At 43.7% G+C, this 27,172-nt stretch overlaps 1 protein-coding gene across 4 annotated transcripts in view; it reads left to right on the top strand.

Annotated features, from left to right (window-relative positions):
- Positions 1-27,172, top strand: part of CASP6 (caspase 6) — a 71,639-nt gene that overhangs the window by 20,305 nt on the left and 24,162 nt on the right. For 2 of the 4 annotated variants that reach the window (XM_077278926.1, XM_077278921.1), the window contains exons 2-3: positions 18,938-19,096; positions 26,017-26,058. In XM_077278926.1, coding sequence (XP_077135041.1) covers positions 18,938-19,096; positions 26,017-26,058 — 201 coding nt within the window. The remainder of the gene's footprint in view (positions 1-18,937; positions 19,097-26,016; positions 26,059-27,172) is intronic. The other 2 variants (XM_077278936.1, XM_077278938.1) reach the window with 1 other exon arrangement.

The following is a 27,172-nucleotide window of genomic DNA, read 5'->3' as shown; positions in this document are numbered from 1 at the left end:
CGACAACAGTTTCTGTGGTAGTAACAGTGCACACTGTGGTCCTTGTAAAGGTGCAGGTGGGTGTGACAGTAGTGGTGGTGGTCCTGACACATGGCGGCACTGTTGTCACAGGAGATGGCATAGCTGGAGTTTTAGCATGGGGTGTCACTGGGCTTCTTTGCTTATGAACATTCAGGGCAAACCATCCTTACGCGGGGCCTGGTTAGAGGTGCAGTCCTTGCGGGCCTGGGCTTTAACTTGTAGGTCACGTTTGTCAAAGGCTCTACGCTGGGCCTGATGTTCTTCCTCCTTCTCTTCCCACTCGCGGGCAAGTTGGGCCTGGTAGTCCTCCCAACTCAAAACTTCCACAGTCTCTCCCTTCTGTTTTTCTGCCCCAGGGAACCCCATAAAGTCTGGTCCGGGATTCACCCAGCGGTATACAGTCCGCTCTGCATATAGCTCACCCGGCAGGGTGGTGGGTGTAATTGGGGCCTTCAGGAATTGCTCCATTCCCGTGGCCTGGTCCCAAGGCTCGAGGCGGTGGGTACCACGAGGAGGTGGTGCTGCTATGGGGCCTATAAGCAGTTCCTCTGTCACCTGGGCAGGGTCGGCGTCCTTACCTGCCACTGCGGTGTCTTCGGTGCTGGTCGGTTCCACTGGCGGCAGCATCTGCAGTGGTGCTGGCAACGGCTCTGGGAGCGGTGTCGGTGGCGATGTTGGAGGCGGTGCCGGTGGGTCCTCCGCAGGCGTCGTTCGGCATACGGCCTTGATGTTCACCCGCAGCTGCAGGAGCTGGTTGATTAATGCTTCCACTCCGGCCTGCAGGAAGTCAGCGCCAACTGTGGATGCCTGGTTGGGGAGCCTCTCCAGGTGGCTAGGGGAGTCCTCTGCTCCGACCCCACGCTCTGGTTCCGGGCGGCTGGCCATGGCGTCTTCCACGTGGCTCGCTCCTTCCTTGTCCTTTTCCCGCTCTATTCTCCGGGGGCTGTTTCGGTTTCTTTGTCTCCGCCCGCCATTGAGGATCAGGATGCGGATCTCGGCTGCTGACTGACACCTACTCAATGTACAGAGATATCTAGACTGGGCGGCCATTATTTTTTGCGATTCTCAGTTCGTTCACGCCCACGACAACACGCCCTTCTTCTTCTCCTGCTCTCCTTGTGGCTCTGTAATGGCGGCAGTTTTATCGGGAATTTTGGCAGTCTTTTGTAATACACAGTCTTTTAACAAATCACAGTTCAAGTACAATTCTGGCACAGTTTTTAGTCGCACATGACCCGACTTTCAGGCTTAAGTAGATCCTGTTCGTGATGCCAAGAGATTGGAGCGCCCCCAAGGGCGGCGGGTTACTCAGCACCGGGCCCTTCGGTTCTCAAGGGGGATGTCACGGTGGCTGACCCGGTCCGTGGCCCTAGGGACGTCCGTTGTTAAAGGGGGGGAAGGTCTTTAAAGGGATGATGTTTGTGACGCCACCTGTGGTATTTGGTCAGGGTGACCTACGCTGCTTTAAGGGGTCCGCTGGGGTGATATTATGGCAGCTAGCTGGTGTACCTTCCCACAGTTGAAGTGGATCCCCAGGACTTCCCAGAGGTGTAGATGGTGGATGATGTGAGGTGCAGTGAAGAACGAGGACACAAGGTTGCAGTCTCTTTACCTTTACTGAAGGCTTCAGCATCCACAGTCCAGGGTACAGACCACAGGGTAGGCAGAGTCCGGCCGGTCAGAAGGCAATTCCAGAGTCCCCTTATCCAGGTGGAAATCAGTAGCCTTCCTCTAGCGCCTGGGTGTTGTAGTACCTTACTGCTGTGCCTCTCATAAGGTCCTCACAACTGTTGTAGATGTTCTAGATGTTATGTCTCTTTTTCTGTCCCCCTGATGGTAAGGATAGGACAAACCCGTATGACTGATGGCCTGAGGCTTTTTACAGGGACTCTAGCACGCCCCAGCCCCCACAAGTTGCCACCGTGCCTCCTGGGTATAGTTCGGGCAGGTAACGTGGAATTAGCTGTCCTGCCGGTCTCTGGAGCAAGGCATAGAGACTGTTGCTTCCTCTGTGTTCCGGCTACCGGATCCTGCACCTCAGAAGGAGGCAGCCTTTGCAGGGCAGAACTCCTTCTGGTTTCCTCTCCTTTTGCTATGACTTCGTTTCTCACCCTCTACAATACAATTCGCTGTTCTTGTCTCTTTTTTAGGATGCTGCCGCACGTTGGGCAGGTGCATGTTATGACCTGGTGGTAACGGAGCAGCACTGATGTGACCTGGTGGGAACGGAGCAGCACTGAGATGACCTGGTGAGTACGGAGCAGCACTGATGTGACCTGGTGGGTAAAATAGATCATGGACTAGCTCTGAAGAGGTGGTAGCTTTACTGACCACAAACCCTAATCCTAACACAAACACTAGAAATAGCCGTGGGACGTTCCTGTCACTCCCTAGACGCCTCTTCACAGCCTTAGAACTAACTACCCCTAAAGATGGAAATAGAAAACTCTCGCCTCAGAGAAATTCCCAAGAGGAAAGATAGCCCCCCACATATATTGACTGTGAGTGGAGAGGGAAATGACAAACGCAGGGATGAAAACAGATTTTAGCAAAGGAGGCCAACACTGACTAGATAGACAGAAATAGGAAAGGTGTTGTGAATTCCGTTCTCGGACTCCCTCCTGTGGTCATGAATGGTACTTTGGTGAGTTCTGTCCTTGGACTCCCTCTGGTGGCTTTGAGTGGAACTGCTGGTCCTTGAGGTTGGCTTCCTCAGCTGCCCTCGTTTATTGCTATGCTGGCTTCCCTATTTAACTCCACTCAGATCGTTACTTCATGCCAGCTGTCAATGTCTCAGTATTGGTTCAGATCTCTCTTGGACTTCTCAGATGACCTGCCTACTCCAGCAGAGGCTAAGTCCCTGCTAGTTCATTTGTTGTTACTGCTTCCTGAATATATTTCTTAGCAAGCTGGACTAGAATTTAGCAGTACTATCATGATATTTTCTTGCTAGCTGGAAGCTCTGGGGGTGCAGAGTTGCACCTCCACACCGTGAGTCGGTGTGGAGGTCTTTTTGCATACTCTGCGTGGTTTTTTGTAGTTTTTGTGCTGACCGCATAGTTCCCTTTTCTATCCTCTGACTATTTAGTGAAGACTGGCCTCCTTTGCTAAAACCTGTTTCATTCCTGTGTTTGTGACTTTCCTCTTATCTCACAGTCAATATATGTGGGGGGCTGCCTTTTCCTTTGGGGAATTTCTCTGAGGCAAGGTAAGGCTTCTGTTTCTATCTTTAGGGGTAGTTAGCTCTTAGGCTGTGAAGAGGCGTCTAGGGAGAGTTAGGTACGCTCCACGGCTATTTCTAGTGTGTGTGATAGGAGTAGGGTTTGCGGTCAGCAGAGTTCCCACTTCCCCAGAGCTTGTCTCGATTTCTAGTTTAACCATCAGGTCATTCTGGGTGCACCTAACCACCAGGTCCATAACAGTACAGCTGGCCCACAAAGTGTTAATGCATCTCAAAAGAGGGATAAGAGAAGTTCTGAACCTATTTTTTTTTTCTTTGCAGTGTGTTTTGTCTCTCTTTTCCCCTTAACCTTTGGGTGGTTCAGGACTCAGGTGTAGATATGGATATTCAAGGTCTGTCCTCTTGTGTGAATCAACTCACTGCAAGGATACAAAGCATTCAAGATTATGTAGTTCAGAATCCGATGTTAGAGCCTAGAATTCCAATTCCTGATTTGTTTTCTGGGGATAGATCTAAGTTTCTGAATTTCAAAAATAATTGTAGACTGTTTCTTGCTTTGAAACCCCGCTCCTCTGGTGATCCCATTCAGCAAGTAAAAATTGTTATTTCTTTGTTACGTGGCGACCCTCAAGACTGGGCATTCTCCCTTGCGCCAGGAGATCCTGCATTGCTTAATGTAGATGCGTTTTTTCTGGCGCTTGGATTGCTTTATGACGAACCGAATTCAGTGGATCAGGCAGAGAAAATCTTGCTGGCTTTGTGTCAGGGTCAGGATGAAGCGGAGGTATATTGCCAGAAGTTTAGAAAATGGTCTGTGCTTACTCAATGGAATGAGTGTGCCCTGGCAGCAATTTTTAGAAAGGGTCTTTCTGAAGCCCTTAAGGATGTTATGGTGGGGTTCCCCACGCCTGCTGGTCTGAATGAATCAATGTCCTTGGCCATTCAAATTGATCGGCGTTTGCGCGAGCGCAAAGTTGTGCACCATTTGGCGGTGTCCTCTGAGCAGAGGTCTGAGCTTATGCAATGTGATAGGACTTTGACCAGAACTGAAAGACAAGAACACAGACGTCAGAATGGGCTGTGTTTTTACTGTGGTGACTCCATTCATGCTATCTCTGATTGTCCTAAGCGCACTAAGCGGTTCGCTAGGTCTGTCACCATTGGTACTGTACAGCCTAAATTTCTTTTGTCTGTTACTTTGATTTGCTCTTTGTCGTCCTAATCTGTTATGGCATTTGTGGATTCGGGCGCTGCCCTGAATTTGATGGACTTGGAGTTTGCCAGGCGCTGTGGTTTTTCCTTGGAGCCTTTGCAGTATCCTATTCCAATAAGGGGAGTTGATGCTATGCCTTTGGCCAAGAATAAACCTCAGTACTGGACTCAGTTGACCATGTGCATGGCTCCTGCACATCAGGAAGATATTCGCTTTTTGGTTTTGCATAATTTGCATGATGTGGTCCTGTTGGGTTTACCATGGCTACAGGTTCATAATCCAGTATTGGATTGGAAATCAATGTCTGTGTCTAGTTGGGGTTGTCAAGGGGTACATGGCGATGTTCCATTGATGTCAATTTCTTCTTCCACTCCTTCTGAAGTCCCTGAGTTTTTGTCGGATTACCGGGATGTATTTGATGAACCCAAATCCAGTGCTCTACCTCCTCATAGGGATTGTGATTGTGCTATTAATTTGATTCCTGGTAGTAAGTTTCCTAAGGGCCGACTTTTCAATTTATCTGTGCCAGAACACGCCCCTATGCGGAGTTATATAAAGGAGTCCTTGGAGAAAGGGCATATTCGCCCGTCTTCGTCACCGTTGGGAGCAGGGTTCTTTTTTGTGGCCAAGAAGGATGGTTCTCTGAGACCCTGTATAGATTACCGCCTTCTCAAGAAAATCACGGTCAAATTTCAGTACCCTTTGCTTCTGCTGTCAGATTTGTTTGCTCGGATTAAGGGGGCTAGTTGGTTCACCAAGATAGATCTTCGAGGGGCGTATAATCTTGTGCGTATTAAACAGGGCGATGAATGGAAAACAGCATTTAATACGCCCGAGGGCCATTTTGAGTACCTGGTGATGCCTTTCGGGCTTTCTAATGCTCCATCTGTGTTTCAGTCCTTTATGCATGACATCTTCCGAAAGTATCTGGATAGATTCATGATTGTATATTTGGATGATATTTTGGTCTTTTCGGATGATTGGGAGTCTCATGTGAAGCAGGTCAGAATGGTATTCCAGGTCCTTCGTGCTAATTCCTTGTTTGTGAAGGGGTCTAAATGTCTCTTCGGAGTTCAGAAGGTTTCCTTTTTGGGCTTCATTTTTTCCCCTTCTACTATCGAGATGGATCCTGTTAAAGTTCAGGCCATTTATGATTGGACTCAACCTACATCTGTGAAGAGCCTTCAGAAATTCCTGGGCTTTGCTAATTTTTACCGTCGCTTCATCGCTAATTTTTCTAGTGTGGTTAAACCTTTGACTGATTTGACAAAGAAAGGTGCTGATGTGGTGAATTGGTCCTCTGCGGCCGTTGAGGCTTTTCAGGAGCTGAAACGTCGCTTTTCTTCGGCGCCTGTGTTGCGTCAGCCAGATGTTTCGCTCCCTTTTCAGGTCGAGGTTGATGCTTCTGAGATTGGAGCAGGGGCTGTTTTGTCTCAAAGAAGTTCTGATGGCTCTGTGATGAAGCCATGTGCTTTCTTTTCTAGAAAGTTTTCGCCTGCTGAGCGTAATTATGATGTTGGCAATCGGGAGTTGCTGGCTATGAAGTGGGCATTCGAGGAGTGGCGACATTGGCTTGAGGGAGCCAAGCACCGCGTGGTGGTCTTGACGGATCACAAGAATCTGACTTATCTCGAGTCTGTCAAGCGGTTGAATCCTAGACAGGTTCGATGGTCGCTGTTTTTCTCCCGTTTCGATTTTGTGGTCTCATACCTTCCAGGCTCTAAGAATGTGAAGGCTGATGCCCTTTCTAGGAGTTTTGTGCCTGATTCTCCGGGAGTCCCTGAGCCGGCTGGTATTCTCAAAGAGGGCGTAATTCTGTCTGCCATCTCCCCTGATTTGCGGCGGGTGCTGCAGGAGTTTCAGGCTGATAGACCTGACCGTTGTCCAGCGGAGAAACTGTTTGTCCCTGATAGATGGACTAGTAGAGTTATTTCTGAGGTTCATTGTTCAGTGTTGGCTGGTCATCCTGGGATTCTTGGTACCAGAGATTTGGTGGCTAGGTCCTTTTGGTGGCCTTCCTTGTCACGGGATGTGCGTTCTTTTGTGCAGTCCTGTGGGACTTGTGCTCGGCCCAAGCCCTGCTGTTCTCGTGCCAGTGGGTTACTTTTGCCCTTGCCGGTCCCGAAAAGGCCCTGGACGCATATTTCCATGGATTTTATTTCTGATCTTCCTGTTTCTCAAAGGATGTCTGTCATCTGGGTGGTTTGTGATCTCTTTTCTAAGATGGTCCATTTGGTACCCCTGCCTAAATTACCTTCCTCCTCTGATTTGGTCCCATTATTTTTTCAGCATGTGGTTCGTTTGCATGGCATTCCGGAGAACATTGTGTCGGACAGAGGTTCCCAGTTTGTCTCTAGGTTTTGGAGGTCCTTTTGTGCTAAGATGGGCATTGATTTGTCTTTTTCTTCGGCTTTCCATCCTCAGACAAATGGCCAAACCGAACGAACCAATCTGAGATGCTTTGTTTCTGCTGATCAGGATGATTGGGTGACCTTCTTGCCATTGGCTGAGTTCGCCCTTAATAATCGGGCTAGTTCGGCTACTTTGGTTTCGCCTTTTTTTTGCAATTCTGGTTTTCATCCTCGTTTTTCTTCAGGGCAGGTTGAGCCTTCTGACTGTCCTGGTGTGGATTCTGTGGTGGACAGGTTGCAGCAAATTTGGACTCACGTAGTGGACAATTTGACGTTGTCCCAGGAGAAGGCTCAACATTTCGCTAACCGCCGTCGCTGTGTTGGTCCCCGACTTCGTGTTGGGGATTTGGTTTGGTTGTCTTCTCGTTATGTTCCTATGAAGGTTTCTTCTCCTAAGTTTAAGCCTCGTTTCATTGGTCCTTATAAGATTTCTGTAATTCTCAATCCTGTGTCATTTCGTTTGGTCCTTCCAGCTTCTTTTGCCATCCATAATGTGTTCCATAGGTCGTTGTTGCAGAGATATGTGGCGCCTATGGTTCCCTCCGTTGATCCTCCTGCTCCGGTGTTGGTCGAGGGGGAGTTTGTTGTGAATCCGCTTTTGGGCTCCCCTGGTGGTTGCTGGTGGTACTGGTGACTTGTGTGTCTTTTCTGTCTCAGTTCACCTGCTCCCATCAGTGTTTGGGAGTTTCCTATTTAGCCCTGCTCTCCAGTCATTTCCTTGCCGGTCATCATTGTAACCAGAGCCTTCGGTTGCATGTTCCTGCTACTAGTCTGCTGATCAGCTAAGTGGACTTTGTCCTTTTGTTTTGTATCTTTGTCCAGTTTGCAGTTTTGTTATTCTCTGTAGCTGGAAGCTCTTGTGGGCTGAAATTGCCACTCCTGTGTCATGAGTTGACACAGGAGTCTTAAAGTAATTTCAGGATGGTTTTTTGATAGGGTTTTCAGTTGACCGTGAAGTCCTCTTTTGTATCCTTCTGCTATCTAGTAAGTGGACCTCTCTTTGCTAAATCTACCTTCATACTGTGTACGTCTTTTCCTCTAAACTCACCGTCATTACATGTGGGGGGCTGCTATCATCTTTTGGGGTATTTCCCTAGAGGTAAGCCAGGTTTGTTCCTTCCTCTACCAGGGGTAGTTAGTCCTCCGGCTGGCGCGTGGCATCTAGGGTTAATCAGGTATGCTCCCTGGCTACTATTAGTTGTGTGGGAGATTTAGCTCACGGTCAGCTCGAGATTCCATCACCCAGAGCTCGTCCGTTATTTTTGTGTTTTGATGTTTCCCTGCCATTGGGAATCATGACAGTATGACCGGCCCGTGTTAAAGTTACTGGCAGAAGATAGGAGAGAAAAAGAAGTCTGTAGAGTTTTTTTTTTTTTTTTTCCCTATGTTTGCTCCATAGTTGGATCAGTTGTATTTCAGCTCTAATTACAGCCTTTGCCTTTCTCTCCTTCTAATCCTTGAATGGCTCTGATCTCACCTGTTTAAAGATGGATCCTCAGAGCTTGGCTGCAGGTTTAAATAATCTTGCTACTAAGGTTCAAAATTTACAAGAATTTGTTATACATACTCCGATGTCTGAACCTAAGATTCCTACCCCAGAGGTGTTTTCCGGAGATAGATCTCGGTTTCTGAATTTCAAATATAATTGTAAATTATTCCTTTCTCTCAGACCTCACTCCTCTGGAGATCCTGTCCAGCAGGTTAAGATTGTGATTTCTTTGCTGCGAGGTGACCCTCAAAACTGGGCATTTTCATTGACACCAGGGGATCCTGCGTTGCTCAATGTGGATGCCTTTTTTCTGGCTTTAGGCTTGCTTTATGAGGAACCTAATTTGGAGATTCAAGCTGAAAAAGCTTTGATAGCCCTATCTCAAGGGCAAGATGAAGCTGAGATATACTGCCAGAAATTTCGTAAATGGTCTGTGCTTACTCAGTGGAATGAGTGCGCCCTAGCGGCAAATTTCAGAGAGGGCCTCTCTGATGCCGTTAAGGATGTTATGGTCGGGTTCCCTGCGCCTACAGGTCTGAATGAGTCCATGACAATGGCCATTCAGATTGATCGGCGTTTGCGGGAGCGCAAGCCTGTGCACCATTTGGCGGTATCTTCTGAAAAGTCGCCAGAGAATATGCAATGTGACAGAACTCTGTCCAGAAGCGAGCGGCAGAATTACAGGCGTAAAAATGGGTTATGTTTCTATTGTGGCGATTCTGCTCATGTTATATCGGCATGCTCTAAACGCACAAAGAAGGCTGACAAGTCTATTTGCACTTTACAGTCTAAATTTATTCTGTCTGTAACCTTGATTTGTTCATTATCAGTTATTACTGTGGATGCCTATGTGGACTCTGGCGCCGCCCTGAGTCTTATGGATTGGTCCTTTGCCAGGCGCTGTGGGTTTGATTTAGAGCCACTGGAAGTCCCTATACCTCTGAAGGGTATTGATTCTACCCCTTTGGCTAGTAATAAACCACAATTCTGGACGCAAGTGACTATGCATATGACTCCAGACCATCAGGAGGTGATTCGCTTCCTTGTGTTGTACAATTTACATGATGTTTTAGTGCTTGGATTACCATGGTTACAATCTCATAACCCAGTCCTTGACTGGAAAACAATGTCTGTGATAAGCTGGGGATGTCGGGGGGCTCATGGGGATGTACCTTTGGTTTCCATTTCGTCATCTACTCCCTCTGAGATTCCAGCATTTTTGTCTGATTATCGTGATGTTTTTGAAGAGCCTAAGATTGGTTCTCTCCCTCCCCACAGAGATTGTGATTGCGCCATAGATCTGATTCCTGGCAGTAAATTTCCAAAGGGTCGTTTGTTTAATTTATCTGTGCCTGAACATGCTGCTATGCGAGAGTATATTAAGGAGTCCCTGGAAAAGGGACATATTCGTCCTTCTTCATCTCCTTTAGGAGCTGGTTTTTTCTTTGTGTCTAAGAAGGATGGCTCTCTGAGGCCTTGTATTGATTATCGACTCCTGAATAAAATTACAGTCAAATATCAGTATCCGTTGCCTTTGTTGACTGATTTGTTTGCTCGCATAAGAGGGGCTAAGTGGTTCTCTAAGATTGATCTTCGTGGGGCGTATAATTTGGTGCGAATTAAGCAGGGGGATGAGTGGAAAACCGCATTTAATACGCCTGAGGGCCATTTTGAGTATTTAGTAATGCCTTTCGGCCTTTCAAATGCACCTTCGGTCTTTCAGTCCTTTATGCATGATATTTTCCGTGAATATTTGGATACATTTATGATTGTGTATTTGGACGATATTTTGATTTTTTCTGATGACTGGGAGTCATGTTCAACAGGTCAGGAGGGTTTTTCAGGTTTTGCGGACTAGTTCTTTGTGTGTAAAGGGTTCAAAGTGTGTTTTTGGGGTTCAAAAGATTTCTTTTTTGGGGTACATTTTTTCCCCTTCTTCTGTTGAGATGGACCCTGTTAAGGTTCGGGCTATTTGTGACTGGACGCAGCCTACTTCTCTTAAGATATATAAAAAATAATGTATATAAATATATAACCTGTATGTGGGGGGCTGTGGTTCACACAAATCGAATGGCACAAAAATGACAATAAATCAAATAAAGTGCTGATGCCATCACAATCAAGATAATTTAAATATTAAAAGTACAATCATAAACCGGCCATAATGTGCACATATTATAAAATATACAGAACAATTGGAGACAAAATTCATATATAAATAATACAAGTATAGGCACCTAATTAATATATAATTGGAAAAACCCAATAAATATATAAATAAATATAAAAGATATACAGTACAAGAGATAATAAATAATAATTGATAACCCAAGTGAATATTAGCAAATATACATGAAATGTGTCTATATAAAATATGTAAGTAGTATTAAATATGTGACGAAGCAGGTGCGAAACGCGCGTTGGAGTGGTGTGTGTGGGGGCTGCGGTGCACTTGTCTGTCTGGTAAGGTCCGGCTTCCACCTGTATTGTTTGAGCATAACATGTGCATGAAAAACTAATCACATCATTACTGTGATCCAGAACTTGGAGGGTTATAGATATATACTAAGGCAGTGTTATAGATATACAGTTGGTTATAATATAATTGCTTCACACTTAAATAACTGTCACATTTTGGTACATATATATGTTATATATATTTATTATATATTTCCTATTACTCACATTCACAGTTATTGGCTTGATGTGTTTATTTATATAAAATTTAGAGTTATCGCTTTTTCAGCTTTCTCACATATGATTTTGTAAATTTTGTGTTGATTCACATTTTTCACTAATTATTTATGAATATATATACACATATTTAATACTACTTACATATTTTATATAGACACATTTCATGTATATTTGCTAATATTCACTTGGGTTATCAATTATTATTTATTATCTCTTGTACTGTATATCTTTTATATTTATTTATATATTTATTGGGTTTTTCCAATTATATATTAATTAGGTGCCTATACTTGTATTATTTATATATGAATTTTGTCTCCAATTGTTCTGTATATTTTATAATATGTGCACATTATGGCCGGTTTATGATTGTACTTTTAATATTTAAATTATCTTGATTGTGATTGCATCAGCACTTTATTTGATTTATTGTCATTTTTGTGCCATTCGATTTGTGTGAACCACAGCCCCCCACATACAGGTTATATATTTATATACATTATTTTTTATATATCTTAGCATATATTCAGTTATTTTAACGGCTAAAAATTTTTATTAAAATAATGATAATTGTTGTGTAATGTCCTTTTAATATAAATAAAATAAATTTGATTAAAAATCATTTATTGTGTTGTCAGTAAATATTTTTTTTGGGGTACATGTTTGTTGCGTAGTATTTACTCAATAGATTATATTTTGTGAATTGTTTGGTATTTCTTTTCTATATAGGATTTTTTTACTTCTCTTAAGAGTCTTCAGAAATTCTTGGGCTTTGCTAATTTCTATCGTCGATTTATAACTGGGTTTTCTGGCGTTGCTAAACCTTTGACTGATTTGACTAGAAAGGGTGCTGATGTTGCCGATTGGTCCCCTGCTGCTGTGGAGGCCTTTCGGGAGCTTAAGCGCCGCTTTTCGTCTGCTCCTGTGTTGCGCCAGCCTGATGTTTCTCTTCCCTTTCAGGTTGAGGTCGATGCTTCCGAGATCGGAGCAGGGGCGGTTTTGTCGCAGAAAAGTTCCGATTGCTCAGTGATGAGACCTTGTGCGTTCTTTTCTCGTAAATTTTCGGCCGCCGAGCGAAACTATGATGTTGGTAATCGGGAGCTTTTGGCCATGAAGTGGGCGTTTGAGGAGTGGCGTCATTGGCTTGAGGGTGCCAGACATCAGGTGGTGGTTTTGACTGATCACAAGAATCTGATTTATCTGGAGTCTGCCAGGCGCCTGAATCCTAGACAGGCACGCTGGTCGTTGTTTTTTTCTCGGTTTGATTTTGTGGTCTCATACTTACCGGGTTCTAAAAATGTGAAGGCAGATGCTCTTTCTAGGAGTTTTGAGCCTGACTCTCCTGGGGATTCTGAACCTGCTGGTATCCTTAAGGATGGGGTGGTTTTGTCTGCTGTCTCCCCAGACTTGCGACGTGCTTTGCAAGAATTTCAGGCAGATAGACCTGATCGTTGTCCACCTGGTAGACTGTTTGTTCCTGATGATTGGACCAGTAGAGTCATCTCGGAAGTTCATTCTTCTACTCTGGCAGGTCATCCTGGAATTTTTGGTACTAGAGATTTGGTGGCTAGGTCCTTCTGGTGGCCTTCCCTGTCTCGAGATGTGCGTGTTTTTGTGCAGTCTTGTGATGTTTGTGCTCGGGCCAAGCCTTGTTGTTCTAGGGCTAGTGGGTTATTGTTGCCCTTGCCTATTCCGAAGAGGCCTTGGACGCACATCTCTATGGACTTTATTTCTGATCTCCCTGTTTCTCAGAAGATGTCTGTCATCTGGGTGGTGTGTGACCGTTTTTCTAAAATGGTCCATTTGGTGCCATTGCCTAAGTTGCCTTCCTCATCTGAATTGGTCCCTCTGTTTTTTCAAAATGTGGTTCGCCTGCATGGGATTCCGGAAAACATCGTTTCTGACAGGGGAACCCAGTTCGTGTCTAGATTTTGGCGGACATTCTGTTCCAGGTTGGGAATTGATTTGTCTTTTTCGTCTGCATTCCATCCTCAGACTAATGGCCAGACGGAGCGAGCTAATCAAACTTTGGAGACTTATTTGAGGTGTTTTGTGTCTGCGGATCAGGATGACTGGGTTGCCTTTTTGCCGTTGGCAGAGTTTGCTCTTAATAATCGGGCTAGTTCTGCCACTTTGGTTTCCCCTTTCTTTTGCAATTCAGGGTTTCACCCTCGTTTTTCATCTGGTCAGGTGGAATCTTCGGATTGTCCGGGAGTTGATGCTGTGGTGGATCGGTTGCATCGGATTTGGGGACAAGTGGTGGACAATTTGAAGTTGTCCCAGGAGAGGACTCAGCAGTTTGCTAATTGCCGGCGTCGTGTTGGTCCTCGCCTTCGTGTTGGGGACTTGGTGTGGTTGTCTTCCCGTTTTGTCCCTATGAGGGTTTCTTCTCCTAAGTTTAAGCCCCGGTTCATCGGTCCTTATAGGATTTTGGAGATTCTTAACCCTGTGTCCTTTCGCTTGGACCTCCCGGCATCTTTCGCTATCCATAATGTATTCCATCGGTCGTTGTTGCGGAGGTATGAGGTACCGGTGGTTCCTTCTACTGGACCTCCTGCTCCTGTGCTGGTAGGGGGTGAATTGGAGTACGTTGTGGAGAAGATCCTGGACTCTCGTATTTCCAGACGGAGACTTCAGTATCTGGTTAAATGGAAGGGCTATGGTCAAGAAGATAATTCTTGGGTAACTGCCTCTGATGTTCATGCCTCGGATTTGGTTCGTGCCTTTCATAGGGCTCATCCAGATCGTCCTGGTGGTTCTCGTGAGGGTTCGGTGCCCCCTCCTTAAGGGGGGGGTACTGTTGTGAATCCGCTTTTGGGCTCCCCTGGTGGTTGCTGGTGGTACTGGTGACTTGTGTGTCTTTTCTGTCTCAGTTCACCTGCTCCCATCAGTGTTTGGGAGTTTCCTATTTAGCCTTGCTCTCCAGTCATTTCCTTGCCGGTCATCATTGTAACCAGAGCCTTCGGTTGCATGTTCCTGCTACTAGTCTGCTGATCAGCTAAGTGGACTTTGTCCTTTTGTTTTGTATCTTTGTCCAGTTTGCAGTTTTGTTATTCTCTGTAGCTGGAAGCTCTTGTGGGCTGAAATTGCCACTCCTGTGTCATGAGTTGACACAGGAGTCTTAAAGTAATTTCAGGATGGTTTTTTGATAGGGTTTTCAGTTGACCGTGAAGTCCTCTTTTGTATCCTTCTGCTATCTAGTAAGTGGACCTCTCTTTGCTAAATCTACCTTCATACTGTGTATGTCTTTTCCTCTAAACTCACCGTCATTACATGTGGGGGGCTGCTATCATCTTTTGGGGTATTTCCCTAGAGGTAAGCCAGGTTTGTTCCTTCCTCTACCAGGGGTAGTTAGTCCTCCGGCTGGCGCGTGGCATCTAGGGTTAATCAGGTATGCTCCCTGGCTACTATTAGTTGTGTGGGAGATTTAGCTCACGGTCAGCTCGAGATTCCATCACCCAGAGCTCGTCCGTTATTTTTGTGTTTTGATGTTTCCCTGCCATTGGGAATCATGACAGGAGTTGGAGTATGTGGTAGAGAAGATTTTGGATTCTTGTATTTCAAGACGGAAGCTTCAGTACCTGGTTAAATGGAAGGGCTATGGTCAGGAGGATAATTCCTGGGTTGTTGCCTCCGATGTCCATGCTGCCGATTTAGTTCGTGCCTTTCATTTGGCTCGTCCTGATCGGCCTGGGGCCCTGGTGAGGGTTCGGTGACCCCTCCTCAAGGGGGGGTACTGTTGTGAATTCCGTTCTCGGACTCCCTCCTGTGGTCATGAATGGTACTTTGGTGAGTTCTGTCCTTGGACTCCCTCTGGTGGCTTTGAGTGGAACTGCTGGTCCTTGAGGTTGGCTTCCTCAGCTGCCCTCGTTTATTGCTATGCTGGCTTCCCTATTTAACTCCACTCAGATCGTTACTTCATGCCAGCTGTCAATGTCTCAGTATTGGTTCAGATCTCTCTTGGACTTCTCAGATGACCTGTCTACTCCAGCAGAAGCTAAGTCCCTGCTAGTTCATTTGTTGTTACTGCTTCCTGAATATATTTCTTAGTACTGCTAAATTCTAGTCCAGCTTGCTATCATGATATTTCCTTGCTAGCTGGAAGCTCTGGGGGTGCAGAGTTGCACCTCCACACCGTGAGTCGGTGTGGAGGTCTTTTTGCATACTCTGCGTGGTTTTTTGTAGTTTTTATGCTGACCGCATAGTTCCCTTTTCTATCCTCTGACTATTTAGTGAAGACTGGCCTCCTTTGCTAAAACCTGTTTCATTCCTGTGTTTGTGACTTTCCTCTTATCTCACAGTCAATATATGTGGGGGGCTGCCTTTTCCTTTGGGGAATTTCTCTGAGGCAAGGTAAGGCTTCTGTTTCTATCTTTAGGGGTAGTTAGCTCTTAGGCTGTGAAGAGGCGTCTAGGGAGAGTTAGGTACGCTCCACGGCTATTTCTAGTGTGTGTGATAGGAGTAGGGTTTGCGGTCAGCAGAGTTCCCACTTCCCCAGAGCTTGTCTCGATTTCTAGTTTAATCATCAGGTCATTCTGGGTGCACCTAACCACCAGGTCCATAACAGAAAGGGCACTGTGCGGTCAGTATATAAAACCCTAAAATCCATGCAGAGATTACAAAAATAACCTCCACACCGACTCACGGTGTGGAGGGGCAATTCTGCTTCCCCAGAGCTTCCAGCTAGCCTGAATATTTCATAATGACAAGCTGGACAAAAAGAGACATAACTTTAAACTGAACAGTAAGTACAAGAACTAGCAAGAACTTATCTTATGCTGACATGGACGGCCATCAGGGAAATCCAAGGAAAGGACTGAGTCTAACCTAGAAAAACATTGACAGCTGGCATGAATTACAGACCAGAGCCCTGTTAAATAGAAAGGCCAAGGGAGCCGATTAGTGAAGTCAGCTGCCAGGCCAAACTCCAGGAGCAGCAGTTCCACTCGAAACCACCAGAGGGAGCCCAAGGGCAGAACTCCCAAAAGTACCATTCATAACCACAGGAGGGAGCCCAAGAACGGAATTCACAACAGGTGCAGCTCCGTGGCCTTCTGTCTAGGCCTCCGACAGGATCCCACCCCTGTCAGGGACCACCCTGTCAGCAGCTATTCGATATTCCTCCTTCCCCTCTGTCTGCCTGACAGTTGCTGCCTGGGTGAAGCCCAGTCAGCTTCTGCCTAACTTCCTATCGAGACCACCAGTTTTACCTAATTGTGAAGAGTGCCCTAATGAATAGGAGCATAGCTCCCCCTGGTGGACTGGAGTGTGAAGTGTGTTGCATGGTTTGTGATACCTGGTAAAGAGATCTCCTTTATTGACTTCAAACGTTACATCACTCCCCCTGGTGGGAGAATGGTATTACTGCAACGACCAGGACCCTGGGGCGCTGCATTTCTATTATACTTTTCCTCTGATTGTTCCATTTCTGGTTTTGTCTTATAAATACTGAGTTAAAATACTGACTAAATACTGAATGTGTGATCGTGGCCTAAGATTTTGTGCTATTCTATGCTTGATGAAGAGATCTAAGCAGTTTGTAAAACTATTTGTTGTTATCTTTTCAGTTAGCCATTAAAAGATATCAACCACTGAGGACTCTCAAATCTTAATATTCCTCTATCTGATGGCCGAGATACGCAGAAAATTTCCTGAACAGTGATCCGTACTCAATGCGAGGATGCGATTTTTTTTTTTTTCTCCAAAAATTATCCGTCTGTCATCCGTATGGCATCCGTATGGCGAGATTTTCTCGCCGGCTTGCAAAATGGACATAGAATGGATCCATGGCCTCAAATATTTGTAAATACATTATATATTTTATATAGCACTAGATAGCAGAAAAGCCGGTAATTCAATTGCCGGCTTTTGCTATCTCCTTCCCAAACCCGACAGGATATATGAGACATGGTTTACATAGAGTAAACCATTTCATATCCCTTATTTTTTTTTACATATTCCTCGCTACTAATATTAGAAGTGTTTGTGTGCAAAATTTGGGGGCTCTAGCTGTTAAAATAAAGGGTTAAATCACAGAAAAAATTGGCGTGGGCTCCCGCGCAATTTTCTCCGCCAGAGTGGGAAAGCCAGTGACTGAGGGCAGATATTAATAGCCTAGGGAGGGACCATGGTTAGTGTCCCCCCCCCGGCTAAAAACATCTGCCCCCAGGCACCCCAGAAAAGGCACTTCTGTAAGATGCGCCTATTCTGGCACTTGGCCTCTCTCTTCCCACTCCCCTGTAGCGGTGGGATATGGGGTAATAAAGGGTTAATGTCACCTTGCTAATGTAAGGTGACATTAAGCCTGGTTAATAATGGAGAGGTGTCAATAAGACACCTATCCATTATTAATCCTTTATCCTATATTAATAAAGGGTTAAAAAAAAAATCACACACACACACACACACACACACACACTAGGAAAAAAGTATTTTAATGAAATAAAGACACAGGGTGTTGTAATAGTTTATTAAACGCTCAATCCGATTGAAGACCCTTGTCACCTGAAACAAAGTTAAAATAAAAAAACAACAATATGCCATACCTCTCCGGCGTTACAGTCAAGTCCCAAGATGTAAATCCATCAGAAGGGGTTAAATAATTTTACAAGCAGAAGCCTGCTAATGTAGCCGCCCCTGCCTGTAAAAACTGGGAATGAATGGAAAGCAGGGGATCGTAGCTACCTAGACTTGCGGTGCTGTGTCCCCTGCTGGCATAAACTCATGTGAACTCGAGCGTGAGAAAATATTCAGAAAAATTCCCACGCTCGAGTTCACCGGCTTTTCTGCTATCTACCGCTATATATATATATATATATATATATATATATATATATATATATATATATATATATATGTGTGTGTCTCAATGACATATAAATAAATTATATACCGAAACTGTGTCTAGACATTAATTTTATCTGTTCTATTCTAAGATGTCAGTGTGATTTTACTGTACACCGCACTGAATTGCCGGCTTTTCTATAGAACACCGGCGCGTATTTCTCGCAAGTCACACTGATGGTCCGTGTGTAATCCGATTTTTTTTCTCGCACCCATAGACTTGCATTGGCGATTCTTGGCCGAGATATGGTGACAATCGCAGCATGCTGCGATTTCACTCGGATCCTGAATACGGCCGACAAAACAACGGATAATAGGAGCTGCCCCATAGATTAACATTGGGCCGAGTGCTATGCGATTTTTTTTTTTTTATCGCATTGCACTCGTCCGTATTAAGGTCTAGTGTGACTCCTGCCTTACAGGCATAAGGGTAACCAAAGCTTTTCCACAAAAACCAATCACCCCAGAGCAGTATACAAAGATCCAGGGGTTCCTACAATACCCCCATTCAGTATTCTCCTATAAAGCACTCCCAAGACACTGTCACATCCAGCTTCAATAACCTCCTCTGACTAGTGGTGTCAGCTTGTCTCCAGCGTACCATACTTAAATCATCTTAAAATCTCCAAGACCAGTATATGTGCATCCAGATCTGCTCTTCTGTGCAGGGCTGATCACAAAATTTACCATTTTCAGATGTGCTCTTCATTCCTGTTTGTAGAACTGGAGCTAATGTACCAAGCTGGCAGACAGCCGCGAGCCACATGTGGCTCCCAAGCCACAGGTTGGGGACCCCTGCACTAAGGGATCAGGAGGGAAAGATTAGCTCTTCTGGGGTGGACCGCACCATACATTGTGGACTTGTAACCGTTCCTTTTATCCTTTCCCAATCCTTAGTCGAACTTTGATTGACATTTGACTATTTCAACCGTATACACTATATAACCATTTAATGTGATATTACTAATGTTTATTTTTGTAGGTCAGCTAAGTAAGCATATCTCTGGTTTCTCCCAGTACACACACAGCACACACGTATTGGCAATCTTAGCTATATGTTCCTGTCTTGTTTCCATTTTTAGAAGTGACAAAACCGGCTGCAGAGCAGCAGACTGTGCTGCATTCACAGCGCAAAAGACCAATGCCAATGGTGCACACTGTCAAGGCGAGTCGTCCAAGGGTGCCCGATACTGCACCCACAGATGTCGGTAATGAAAGGGAGTTGCCTGGAGAGGTACCAGGTGAGGAGTAAAATACGCTCCAAAATTGCTCTCTGCTTTACTTTTCCTTTTGTAATTTCTTCCTTGATTGCAGTGAACAATAATTGTAGGCCCATATAACTAGCATCATCACTTAATGGAGCCCCGTCATTATGAAAATGCACTCAAATCTGCAGGCACTCTATTAGGCCTCATGTACACTTTGAGTATTTGGTGGTTTTTTTTTTTTACCTCAGAATGTGTAAGCCAAACCAGGAGTGGTGACAAATCCAGAAGTCGTGACGTGTTTCTATTATACTTTTCCTCCTGGTTTTGGCTTACAAATACTGAGGTAAAAAACTCACCAAATAATCAACGTGTGCACGTGGTCTTAGGGCTCCTTAAACACATCCATGTTTCCAGTACGTCTGGAATCCATTTCTCCCACGGCTCCCACACGTATGGTACTCATTGATACCTACAATGTACGTGTCTGTGTTTGTACATGGACTGTGTGTTCTTGAAAAACACAAGGAGACATATCCTTTTTTTTACCACAGCATAGATGACAAGGTCCAATACAATTCTATGGGTCAGTGTAAAACCGCAACGGCACAAATATGGCATTCATGTGCCATCCGTGTGCTGTCAGTGTCTAACATTGCAAGTATAGGAGAAGCTTTGTAATTTATTTATTTACTGATGGTAAAAACGAACACATGGATGAAACACTGATCAAAAACATTGATGGCGCCGATATTATTATTTTTTTTCACGTACATGTTTAAACATGGACGTGTGAAGGAGGCCTTACAGAGCAGCGGGAGCTGAGCAGATTGATATAGTTTTATGAGAAAAGATACAGTATATCCCATGTTTTATTAATTTACACCTCCGCCCTTTCTGGTATTTTGGGTCCAGTAGGCGGTCCTACCAGTGACAGACAGCCTACCTTGTATAAGTGTGCATACAGGGATAGTTGTCAGTCACTGACCACCTACTGGACCCAAAATACCAGAAAGGGCAGAGGTGTAAATGATTAAATCACAGGTTATACTGAATCTTTTCTCACAAAACTATATATCAATCTTCTCAGCTCCCCCTGCTCTATAACATGGTGCTTGCAGATTGGATGGCGTTTTCAACAAGGAGAGATAATAGACCTGACAGACAAGCTTGAGCTTCTACGGGTCCAAGCTAGGCACTAAATGGACCCTTAGAAGCGCAAGGTAGGTGCGAAATGGACCCTTAGAAGCGCAAACTAGGTACGAAACGGCCATAGTCAGCCAGGTCTATTGTCTCTCCTTGTTGAAACTCCCTTGCCACCTGCACAACCGCACTTTATGATGTTATCCGTATAAAGAAATAAAGGATTTTTCACCTTCAAGGATCGGGTGAGTGCTGCAATTTTTTTCCTCTTTGTTGGATAGTTTATGCATTCTCCGGTAATTCACCACCCTGAGAACATACGAACAAGAGGTTCATAGAATTAACTAATTATTAATAAATACCGGTAATTATTCCTTATTGTATTAATGGAATTACATTTGTCATCTCTGTTGTCTGTTTTCCAGAATCATAGGTTTTCATTGGTTGCTCAAGACAATAAGGCTATGTGCACACAGAATATTTTGAGGCGTTTAAAAGCAGTGATTTTTTTCCGTGAAAACAACTTCAGGAAAAGATCCTTTTTGGGGAGTTTTTGGCTGCACTTTCAATTTCCTGCTACATGCATCTAGAGGATTTTTTTTAGGAGATTGTGAGCAGAAACTAAAGGAAACTCTTCAAATCCTCCTAAAAAAACTTAGAGGTTTTTCTTAGTTTCCTCCAAAATAAAAATCAGCAAAAAATGCTGTGTACACGTAGCCCTTAAAATAATTTTGAAGAGTTTTTGTAGTGTTTTGGAATATATTTTTTTTCCTGACTCCTTTCTGCAGTCTTTATATTGGACAGAGCCTAGTTTGGAGCGGATTCCATGAGGAACCACTTCAAAGTAGCAACATTAACTTTTTTTCCCCCACCAAATGTTTTTCAAAGCCTGACATGGAAAAAAATGCTTAAAAGGCTGAGCATTTGAAGAGTGCTTTTACTATTTTTTTTTTTCATACACCGTATATTTTTTTTTTAAGCTGACCAATGCCAAAAAAAAATTCCTCAAACTGTGTGCCCATACCCTTAGGCTACTTTCCCACGATGAGTATTTGAGTTTTTGATGTTGCACATTTTCTGCACCTATCAGGTAAATTAGGTTACTTGCACTTTCATTAAATTTTTGACACTGTGGTTTGTGTCTCTTTTTTTGGTATGGCATACTTGAAAGAAAGATGCTTTGTTTTAAATTTCCTGGTATTTGGCTTAGAGAAAACTATTGATATAGTCATTTGTGGATTGCATGCATTTTAAAAAATGCATAGGCCTTCCTTAACTGCAGATTTTTCACATTTGCAGTTTTATGGGGAAAATTTGCACAAAAAATTTGGTGTACCCGCAAGACAACTTGACATGTTGTGAATTTTAAACACACACCACAGGTCAGTATACATAGAATAAGATAGAAGCCCAGTGGACGTGACATTTCTATAAATCCCATCCACTTTGCTGGAACTGTAAGATGCTGTGTTTTTGAAGCAGCAAAAATATACAGCGTCAAAAGCTCATCGTGGGCACATAGCAATATTTTACCTTGGAAACTGCTCTGCTAAAAATGCTATTTTCCATTAAATGGACATGTTGAAGGGGTGGTCCCACAATTACAGCTTATTAACAGTCGACAGCAAAGTTGTATAAGGCTGGAGTCACACATAACGTATAAAAAAAAAAAAAAAAAATCGGTCCATTTTAAACCACCGAGAATCGCACAAATGTTCCCGAACAGAGATCCTATGTCATCTGTGTGCAGTGCGAGGATGCGATTTTTTTTTTTTTTTTTTAAAGTATCCGTGTGACATCCGTATGTCATCCGTATGGCGAGATTTTCTCGCCGGTTTGCAAAATGGACAAATAACGGATCCATTGCCTCACATATATGTGAGAACATATATACAGTTATATATATATATATAGTAGGGGTTCACTCACTCAGGTGCGTTGGAGGAAACAGGAGGCACATTCTCTTCAGCGTTCATGTAGGTTTATTCACTCCATAAACCACATAGCAACATGAACAAAGGGTAAAGAGTCCGTACATCAGGCCGACATAGCATAAAAGTCCATAGAAGATCTCTGCTCTTCTCAGGCCTGACGGCACTCAGGCTCTGTCTGAAGCCACAGACACAGAAAGGCTTCTCCGTCTCTTTACACAGACTCCTGTCTGTAGTGTCCCGCCTGGACACAGGGATCTCTGTCCACACTGACAGAATCCCTAACACTCACCACCATGTGCCAAACACAGCTCCATTATGTAGCCTGAAACCACACCCAGGAACCCATCACATGATAAGACATGTGGTTCTGACGACATCACAGGTCCTGAAGCAAACAGATAGGCATGGTTGTGCCCCTTACCCAGGGGTGAGGTATATGGGTAGCCAGACCCTCCCATCTCTCATAGCTACCCGTAACCCGGACCCAAATATACTAAACAATTGACTCTGCCTTTTTGCTTTATGTGCAAAAACACTCCGGGTTACATCGCAGGGAGCATCCATCCCTGTGATACATACCTCCCGTCGACTATCCAACCTTTAGCCACGCTACAATATATATATATATATATATATATAGCACAGAAAAGAAAAACAAAAATCAGGGTGCAAGGCCCCTCAGGCATGTGCCAAACTTTGTCATTGTGGATAAGGTTATGAGGGTATTCAAATTTAGTAGCCCATCATGGCAACGTTTCGGCCGGTTTTTTTTTTTTTCTTGCATAGCACTCGTCTGTATTCCTCTCTAGTGTGACTCCAGTCTAAGGGTATGTTCCCATGGTCAGGAATCGGCAGCGCTTTGGATGCAGCACATGTCTGCTCCATCCAAAGCGCTGTCGGATTTTCAACACAGGTGATTTCGCATGTGTTCATTGAACTGTGCAGAATCACTGCATCCAGTACATTGGACAGGACATTTATCTTGCAGAGACTGAGCATCTCCGCAAGATAAATTGACATGCTGCAGTCTGGAAAGGTGCGCCCCATGTTATTCTCCGCAGGGACGCGGAGGCGTCCCAGCACGCATAGTGGAGATAGAATTTCTTGAAATCCCATCCACTGTGCTGTAACATCTGGCCACTGCGGGTTGGATGCTGCGGATGTCCAACCCGCAGCGCTTACTGACCGTGGAAACATACCCTAACAAGTAGAAAAAGATCCAGTACACCATCATAGGATTTCCATGTAGTTCAGAGCACGGACCCATCTATGCCAGGACACAATAATTAGTAGAAAATCCAGCTTCACTAACTTTTTTTTTTTTAAATATATATATATTTTTATTAGTGACAATAGTAATCCAGTGAAAAAATAGTTACGGTAATTCTAAATTTATAGCATGGCTACAGTATCCATGGAAAAGGCATAGTATAGATCTACTTGTTTCAGATTGGAGTCCTTTCGATGGGACCCCCAGTGATTAGTCACTTATCACCTACCTACAGTATAAGTTATATTTGTGGGACAACAACTTTTACGATTATTGTAATTCACAATATTGTATCTGAGCCAGATCTATAATAATCATAATACGTTTTCTTTATAGCGAGCCAACATAATCCATAGTGCTTTACAATTCGGACGCAACAAATCTATTTGATATGTAATATATCTGACACCGTCCCAATGTACGGCTAACCATCTTCCCTTTAGTGTGATTGGATCACAGACATACAAAGTATAGTTGTAGAACCAAGAAACTTTGGCCTAGTACTACACCCATTTTCACTTTCTTCTCTACTGTAATGGAGTTCAGTATCAAATGAATATTTGTGCTTCCTTTCTTATCATCCCATAAAGTAATCCAGTGACGGTAGAAAGTTCATCTTTACTAAGCTGGAAACAACAGGACATTGGAATGACTCATGATTATAAAAGAGAGAAATTCTTGCACAACATTCAGAGACTGTTCCACTATATTCTGGCCAAAACTTGGAACACACCTAGTAATTGAAAATGAGATATGATGTAACGGAAGTCACTAAGGCCATAAGATAGTATACATTGTGGCGCTGTGCATGATCACCATTTTTTTTTTGTATCCTTGTTACAGTGTAATCAGAAGATAAGATGTGTAACTACTTTATAAGACCTCTGTCCCAAGTTCTGTGTGTTCTGCTATATGGCTCGCAATATGTGTTGCTACGTTTGATTCTTATGATATTGCTTATATCTAATGAGCCCGTTATAATAATCCCATGTTTGCTGACTGGGATCTTGAATCATGGTACTGGGCAGACTGTTTTAAATTAAATATTTCCTTGTGTATTTGAGATTTATTGGATACTTTTAATTAAAATGAATTTAATCTACAATCAAGTTTGACTAAATCTGTCATTTTAAAATTTGTAGATTTTTTATTTTTGTTTCTGTAAATTGTAATGATCATGTAATGTTATGTAATCAGAATCGGTACTGCCAGCTAAATAGACGCTTACTGACTCTTGATCAGATTCCGCTTTGACACACACCACCTACCTAATCATTGTTTCATGACAGAATGATATTTCCTAATGGAAGTGACCTCCTTCAGCAGGATAATACACCTGCTCACACTGCAAAAAATTGTTTAGGAATACGTTAAGGAGGCCAAGATATTGACTTAGTCAACAAATTCACAGGATCTCCATCAAACTGAGCTTTTGTAAGATATGCTAGAAAAGAAGTCCAATTCATGGAAGCAGCACCTCACAACTTACAGAACTTGCTGCCAATGTCCTAGTATCAGATCCCTCAGGACACTATTAGTAGTTTCATAGGCACCATTAGAAGTCTGATAGAGCCTTAAAGGGGGTTGTCCAGGCTTTTCATGAACGTCTGCAGCCACTCTATGGTACTGCAGACTTGTCAATCCTTGCAGTGAGGATTTTAAAGGGCCAGGACCAAGACTGAGAGGTCATGTGTCCACAAGTATATGATATACATAATCATGGCCATACTTAGACTAAGACTGTGTCACCTTGGTCAGTTCAATTGTACTGAGCGAGGTCGCGCACCTCTAGTTGGAATATGGCTGGGTGTATGCATATTGCATGCTTATAGTCACATACAGGCTAGGTCTCACTGCCGGCAGCGGAAATCCTCACGACAGGATTGACAAGTTTGCAGTCAAATAGAGTGACTGCAGACTTTTGTGTAAAGCCTGGACTTCTCCTTTAAGTCCCTTATACACATTAGACTAATGTTGGTGATCCTGCCAATATTCATTCTTGGACTGGCCCACAGGAGAACAGGAGAATCCTCCCGTGGGCTCCCATGCAAGAGTAGGCCACCACCCTCTTATATGAACAGTGCCTGGCACAATGTACTTGAATCACTATGTACAGACAGAGACAGCATCTTATTCATTCAACACTATACCCAGTTCATTGTTATATAAATTTGTGATTGAAGATAATGTCACAGTTGCATGTACGGTATTTGAAAAGTGGGACCATGGAGATCGTCACTGGTGGACCCTTGGCACCCCAATCCGACACTGCTGATATTGACTGGTTCAGCCTATAATCTAATGTGTATGGGGGGCACCGGCCAACTAATGGTCAGGGAAGATGTTGATCAGGCATATCTGATTTCAGTTGGCTGATCACACTGTTTTCCTAGAGATAGATCGCCAGGTAATGTCAGCTGGAGGCTTTCCCATACAGAACACAGGCAAACTTGGCCGAACGAGTGCATCTCCATGTAATGTGTATTGGGGCTTCTGCCTCAATTACTCTAGAAAATGTATCTGTGTAGCTTAACGGTGCAGTGAACAATTCTCATGCCTTATGTATATTTCATGTTCTAAGAATATAAACATTTTATTGTATTTAACAGGTCAGGAGGAGATTGACAGCAGAAAAATACCAGAGAATAAAGGTAGTGATTTTATATAAACTTTCATGTCTATGGCAATTGCATACCTGCAGGCTCTCATAGTTTTAGCAACATGCTGGTTTGTAGTTTTGCAACAGCGTGTGAGTCACAGATCATATATCAATGCTATGGGTGTAACATACTTTTTTCAGATGTTAATTTTAATTGATAGCATTACTGATAGAAGTACGCCGATGTCGATATCCCTCCCTTTAATGTGGGCTCCGGTGGTGAGCCCACATCTTTCCCGGGACATGTAAGCTGTTTTGAACAGCTGACATGTGTCGGCAATAGCTGAGCCCACAATTAACTAGTTAAATGCCGCTGTCAAACTCTGACAGCGGCATTTAAATGGCGCTTCCAGCAATCGTGCTGGAAATATGCACACCGGTGACCTGTGTAAGGTGATCGCGGGTCACCGGTGTGTCGACATATGACAACCCGAGGTCTCCTGGAGACCTCTATGGTTGTCAGTGCCGTATTGGTTTGAGCACCACCCTGTGGTCGGCGCTCATAGCAAGTTAGCAATTCTACTACATAGAGGCGATCTGACCATCACCTCTATGTAGCAGAGCCGATCGGCCTGTGGCAGCTTCTAGTCTCCTATGGATACTATTGAAGCGTAATTTTTTTAAACAAAGTTTTGAATTCGTTTTCACCACATAAAAAATCACCTAAACATGTTTGGTGTCTATGAACTCGTAATGACATGGAGAATCATAATAGGTCAGTTTTAGCATTTAGTGAACATAGTAAAAAAGCCAAACAAAAAACAAGTGTGGGATTGCACTTTTTTGCAATTTCTCCGCACTTGGAATTTTTTTTCCCGTTTTCTAGTACACGAAATGGTAAAACCAATGGTGTTGTTCAAAAGTACAACTCGTCCCACAAAAAACAAACCCTCACATGGTCATATTTACTGAAAAATTAAAAAAAAGTTATGACTCTGGGAAGAAGAGGAGCGAAAAACGAAAACGCAAAACCGAAAAAAGCTTCGTGGGTGAAGGGGTTAAAATCTTTTTATAAAAATAGTTTAAATTTCCATGTCACCATTTCAATAGAAAATATATTTCTGATATCTTGTGAACACTCTCCCATAGAAGTCTGTGAATTTCTC

The sequence above is a fragment of the Ranitomeya variabilis genome, chromosome 1 (genome assembly GCF_051348905.1).
Source record: "Ranitomeya variabilis isolate aRanVar5 chromosome 1, aRanVar5.hap1, whole genome shotgun sequence".
NCBI lineage: Eukaryota > Metazoa > Chordata > Amphibia > Anura > Dendrobatidae > Ranitomeya > Ranitomeya variabilis.
Note: the sequence above shows the minus strand (reverse complement) of the source record. Positions and strands in the feature narration are given on the sequence as shown.